Genomic DNA, 6563 nt, shown 5'->3' with positions numbered 1-6563 from the left:
TGTGTTAGAGCTAAGATGGTGATGGTCTTAGACCATCTGTCTAATGTTTACACTCCTTGACCTACTTCTACATATTGGTTCTCGCAAACCTATCTGTATGAATGTATTTATAAAAATATATTTTTCTTATGTAAAGAAGAATAAAGAATTTCTTGCTCTGAATTGGTTTATTTATGTATATGCAAACTCTAAAACAATACAAAATCAACAGTGAATACTTTTGCACTGCAACATTTCTCTGTCTATACTTAGTGACTACATTCTTGCTGTTTTATTACATGAATAAATTATTTAAAATACACATTTTGATGTTTTCATCCTGTAAAATATATCCAATTTAATTTAATACCTTGGCATTTGAATAGTTTTTGAGCAAAAAAAATCAAATCCTACCTCTGCTTTCTCCCTTGCCTCTCTCATTCAACATTTCTACGTGATTATTCTAGTACTGAGCACAGGGAATTGAGTAATCTTGTTGTTGTTGTTGTTGTTGTTGTTATTGTTGTTGTTGTTGATGGTGATGATGATGATGACGATAATAAAAAATATTAAAAAACAATGTGTCATTCCTTGCTGTTGTTTGTCGATGTTGTAGATAATTGTAAAAGAAAACTGTAATCGTGACCAAAAAAACGACGTAGGTCGCCCAACGTCACTCCCGTCCTATTATACAGACGGGAGTCACATTGGGCGACCTACGTCGTTTTTTGGTCACGATTACAGTTTTCTTTTACAATTATCTACAACATCGACAAACAACAGCAAGGAATGACACATTGTTTTTTAATATTTTTTATTATCGTCATCATCATCATCATCACCATCAACAACAACAACAATAACAACAACAACAACAACAAAAACAACAAGATTACTGAATTCCCTGTGGTACTGAGGTACTAGACCCAGCTCCAACATGCCAGTCACTTTAACATGAATTCCACTAAATTGAAGTGGCAATCTCTTCTTTACAGGGTATCAATTTGTTTGGAGAGTAACTATACATACCTGTTCATAGGGTTCAGAGTGTATGATGTCTAGAAACTTCCAAACAGCTTCCCAAAAGTCAGGATAATGGTCAATAGACCACTGCCACAAATCTGCATAAGTTTCTACAATCAAACAGAGCAAAAAAGAATTAAAATAAAAGTTTAAATATATATATTTTTTTGTTGTCAGTATTCACCACTTCTTTCAGTTGTCATCTTTTGCTGTTGTCATTGGATGCTAATAGCATGTGTTAGCAATTTTTGTTTGGTGATGTAAACATTTACTTTAATAAAAACATTTCTGGTACGTTCGCAAACCAAAGCCACAAAATACAAAATAAAACCAAAGTTATGAAAACATAAAAAATTAAGAAAAACATTTTCATGGTTTTGTCAAACAGTTGCTGACCAATCAAGCATGTCAGGAAAGCGTTCTTGACTTGTCTTTTCAGAACACTCCATCCTTCCTTAGCTGTACTGCAGAATTAGTTCATGACAAAAGTATATCATTGGTACAGTCGTAATATTACATACAATCGAACCAGTCTCACAGTGGTAGTCCTATTAGTTTTATATGCATTTACAGTACAACCACCGGTCTTCTGTGGTCAGTTGTCATATGCAATTGCTCCAATTTGAACAAAACCTGTGAATAATGGTCGGAATATCTGCCTCCGATGCAATGACCTCTGTCAAAAGATGTATAGGTCGAAAGCAAGAAATGAATCTTTTTTGACTGGTTTCATATCTGCATTACAACTGTTAGAGGAATTAAAAGCATGTATCATATGTTTTCTACGTGATTTATGTATTGAATTGTATTGTAACCGCTATTTTTTCTTAAATTCACCAACACATCACCTACACCGAAAGTAATATGCTGCATTCATCTTCTATAGGAAGGTCATCTCCATATAGTGGTCACTTCTTTTCAGTCCCATGTGTGACCAGGATACACAGATTTGACAACATACATTTCAGTTCTGTTTAAGAGCTTTAAGTAGGGCCATTATTTGTAATTTTTTACCATTTTTTACCTCGGAAAATTCCATGTTGGAGGCTCATATTTGTTGCAAAATGTTGTTTTACGAAGAAACAAACATGATTAGTGATGTTATAGCAACATAAAACTGCTAATTTTTGTTCAAACGTGTTGCCCTTCCGAGCTCGTTTGTTGACGTCTGGCATGCTCAGCGTGCTGGGGAGAACGCAGATATGGCGACGCCGCGATCACGCGAGATGTACAAGTTCACGTTTATTGCGGGATCAAAACAACATCGCGTCGTGGATTGCCAGACACCTGGCTACGCAACGTGCTAGGACAATGGACTACGACGAAAGTACCGGGCAAAAGTAATGACTATTTATTTTGAAATTGCTGTAAATGGCTCGCGCAGATGCAGAAGAATGCCTACGTTGCAGTCCGCGTGTCAACAGTTTGTATTTCTGTCCGGACAAGAATTGAAATTTTCGTTGTAAAATCACATGTTATTTAATTGTAGGGCACCTAATGTTTCCGAAAAATATGCGATTCTCTGTTATTTGACAGGCTATTCATCATGAGCCAGTGATCATTTCAATCAAAACTAACGGAAAAATCGCCAGAAGATACAGCTAATGGAACTTTAAGTATTTCCTCTACATTTTCCAAACAGGTTGGTACATGATGGTACCTGTCAGATTGTTTGTGTATTGTTTAATGCTGTCATAACATTGAAATTATCCTTCGCTGTTGTTCTCTTTTCCTGTTTTCATGTATGGACAAATTTTGCAAAGGGCATGTTAAATAGATTAATCTTTGTATTGGCATAATCTTAATAGGAAACAATTAAAGTTTTCCTGTGAGCTAAATAAAATTCATGTTATTTTTGCAAAGCCCTTACTGTGAGCTGCAACACTGCAACATGTGTGCACACTCTCACAGATGTCACTCTGGATAATTTTAATCATGCATTCTCAGCCATTCTATATTTTGTCTAGTTTGGTGTGTGAACACTGAAAAACCAAACAGAGTAATCAGAATGACAATGCATCATAAATCAAAACATAATTATCTGCAGGAAGACGAAAATCACATGACTGGCTGTAATGTCCATTTTTTTCTCACAAAAATCAGTATGTGGGATTTCACAGCATATACACTTAGTTATATGTGTAGCCACTATAATCTATGACATCATATTTAAGCTGTAAAGACCTGAAATAAAAAATATGCTGTAAATCAGGATTCAAATTGGCATCTGGAAAAGCTGCAAAATCCTGCTATAGATGGATTATTTTTTACATGCTTAATGACAAACAGCATGCTAGTAGAATCTAAAAGGGTAATGATGTATCTAGAAAAGGCACTGTATAAATACTCAGGGGTTGATGATGAATTACTTTTATGGGTGAGTATCAACATCTCGGGTCAAATGTACATTTTCCCATTAATTTTGTAAAATGAAAAAAGGGTTAGCAGAAGAAACATATATCAAAAATCTACTTCTGTTCTACATCTTGTGATTAACGTTTTCAGCTCTGTATTTATCCAGGTCAAGCAGGGTAATTTTGATCATAACTTGTACATATACATATTTAGTTAAAAACTTTCATTGAGTGACTGGAAAGACTGAGTTGACATAAGAGTTTGAAAGTAAAGCTGTAGTATTCTTTATTTAATTTACAATAGAACACGCAACTCGGGACTTGTGTTTTATAACACTTAGCTGAAGGTTGTTTAGGAATTGTTGCGATATGTAGTAGAGCACAAAACGACTCAACAGAACGAAGGGAGTGGCACAGAAACGGATCGCATTCAACTCTTTCGCCTTTTATTAGTTTCTCATACTCACAGTTCATGCAGTTGGCTAGCTGCAGTACAGTAGCTCGAGGTTTGCCTGGGTATTTGGGTCGGACGGCAAAACCGTCTGTTTTGCCGTCCGACCCAATACCAGGCAAAACCTCGAGCTACTGTACTGCAGTTAATGCAGTTGGCATGGTATTAAAAGCCTTGCTGTCAGGGAGGAAATTCACTGCAAGATGAAGATCGTTTGGTGTTCGTATCTGGACACCCCATTATTGTGGTGTTTTCGTTAATTGTTCAATACGTTGATCACCGAAATCGCCATAATCACCCAGACAGCCACAGTAATTCATTTAGTAGGTGTGAGTGGGGGTGTGGCACACACGCAGGCCGCTCATTGGCTGACGGCCATCGTAAAAGTGAGTGTCTGATGATGATGAAATGTACGGCCACGTACGGCGATACAAACATTGAAGTGAAAGACGCTCAGTGGAATCACGTCATAGAATAATTATATTTCATAGTTTGAACTATAATTTCAGGCCTGGGTTCTGTGAAAGTTGCCCACTATAAAGAACTAAAAATTACATTTGTACGGCGGGCAACTCTCTCCTAGACCGACCGTTCAGTCACTGACTGTGCGGCGCGGCGCCGCCGTCGAGTCGCTTCGATATGCAGTCGACGAACATAACGATCTTCAGTCACCACCCCGTGACCTTCTTTGCACCTCAATATTAAAGCTAAAACAAGTCGACAAGGAGAGGTTTTAAGAAGCAGGTACTTTAAAAATTGCCGGAACTGGTAAAGGATGAAGCGAGCTGCAAACGGTAAACATATTTACATAGTACTGAACATTGCTGAGTTGGCACTGTGACAGCTAGTGTGAGGCAAAACTATAAATGTAAATACTTCTCACTCACCCAATTTTAAATCATGATCACCGTTGACTTTTTCCATAAATTCGATGGTTCTACACTTTTTCTTTGAATCGGGCCGCCACATAACAACGTCGACATTATCTTGCGCTCTCTCCATAGCGAACTTTAAATTGTTTGTTTTGCTTGACGATTATGTAAGTTCCTAGGTCACACCTCGATAGCAGTACACTTGCATGTACTGTGTGGAATGGGTTGGATGTGTACACACACGCGCTGCAGAGGGACGGGATCGGGAAAATATTGCCGTATAACCGCAACGTGACCCTTATATATTCGCATGTCAAGAAAATAGTTCAATCGTATTTCCTTATAGTAAAGCATATTTAGTGCACATGTATTTTTACCTCAGTTCATTTATATGTGGCAATTTAATAGCATTGATCTGCCAAAATAATTGTGCCTTTTTGAGAATACCATTGAGGGAAACGAGGTTGCGCATTGATATTAAATGTTACTTTGTGTACTGAGTATGTACGTTGGACGAGTTCATTCATTTGTGGAGGGCAAGAGTCACCTGTAGCAGCCGACGTGATTGGCCAAATGGTATCACGCGATTGCATTTTACAAGTGGTATGAGCTGAGTAAGCATGATCGAACGTGAGCAGAAAGCAGGAACTTGTTGGTCTTCGCGATATCGTCAATCATCCACACTTTTTTGAAAAAGACGCATTTAAGGGACGGTTCATTTGATTTATGGGAGGTGGGGCCGGAGGCGTTTCAAAAAATCATTGTTGCTGGCCATTTATAGGAAAAAAGTGTCTGCCATATGGGCAGGGAAAACACTTCTTCAAGGAAACCTGCAAAAAATAATTTGTTGTTAAGAGTAAGACAGCAAATTGTATCATTAGCGGTCTCCGGAACTGCCGCCTGCGGCACTTAATTACGGTCCAGCTTTCATAGATTGTTTCATAATTAATCTGATGCATAGGATATAATTTGAATTGGTTGGTGGAAATATACAAGCAGAAACCTGAGTAAACACGGATGTGTACTAGTATTCTGGTTATTTGCAAGTTGTTTACAAACGCATTACAATGCAATGATTAGGCCTAATTCCCAATTTTCGGTTTGTTGTTCATATGTAGCCTAGGACAAAGTTTAACATTTTCTCTTGAACTGATTTTTATTGCAAAAGAAAATACAGGTAGTGCCATGACATATATGTTGTAAGATTATAGATTATGTCATTTGATCAAATATTTAATGAAGAAAATAAAACTTCAGCAGCAACTCAAATATCAGTATATAATTTTATTTTATGATATTCATTGCACATGTAATCGCAATAACTCTAGTCTTCTGTCACACATGTTGACATTTTGACATACTGAACTTTCCAAAAACCGGTTTTTGGAAAGTTCAGCAAAGCGCTTGTCACGTGACTATTATGCAAGTAATGATCGTGTACTCTTTATGGTCAGATTTCCAAATATCAGGGCTTTCAGAAAATATATACTTTGTTGGGGTTTGGGACTTCTATAACTGAGAAAAAAATAAAAATCTGAAAGTGTCTATTTGCCATTTGGTACATAACTACCTTAAATCCTTACCAATAACCAAAAAGTAGAACTGTATATGAAATTTAAAAAACTTTGGGTATAAATATTTGAAGAATAAATAGACATTGTATTAAACTTTGTTGGATTCAAAAGAATTTTACAAACTTTCTTTAATCTAAAAGGCTAATTGTACTCCACGAAAAAGGTAAAATCAGGCAGCTTTGTCCCTGTTGGAACTTCTATATAGGTTTTTTACACAGCAAATTTCTTGGAATGCTCTTTCCGTTACAACTTATATTATGCAGAAAAGAAATGCACCCACCATCGGTACAAATCAAACAGGATTGGATAA

At 36.8% G+C, this 6563-nt stretch overlaps 1 protein-coding gene across 1 annotated transcript in view; it reads right to left on the bottom strand.

Moving 5' to 3' along the window:
- Nucleotides 1–4957, bottom strand: part of LOC139145709 (acetoacetyl-CoA synthetase-like) — a 21163-nt gene extending 16206 nt beyond the window's left edge. Inside the window, exons 1-2 of the mRNA XM_070717020.1 lie at nucleotides 4695–4957; nucleotides 1009–1112 (exon numbers count right to left, since the gene is read on the bottom strand). Of these exons, the coding sequence (XP_070573121.1) occupies nucleotides 1009–1112; nucleotides 4695–4809 (219 nt within the window). The 5' untranslated portion in view covers nucleotides 4810–4957. The remainder of the gene's footprint in view (nucleotides 1–1008; nucleotides 1113–4694) is intronic.
- Nucleotides 4958–6563: the final 1606 nt, after the last annotated feature.

The sequence above is a fragment of the Ptychodera flava genome, chromosome 12, assembly GCF_041260155.1.
Source record: "Ptychodera flava strain L36383 chromosome 12, AS_Pfla_20210202, whole genome shotgun sequence".
NCBI lineage: Eukaryota > Metazoa > Hemichordata > Enteropneusta > Ptychoderidae > Ptychodera > Ptychodera flava.
Note: the sequence above shows the minus strand (reverse complement) of the source record. Positions and strands in the feature narration are given on the sequence as shown.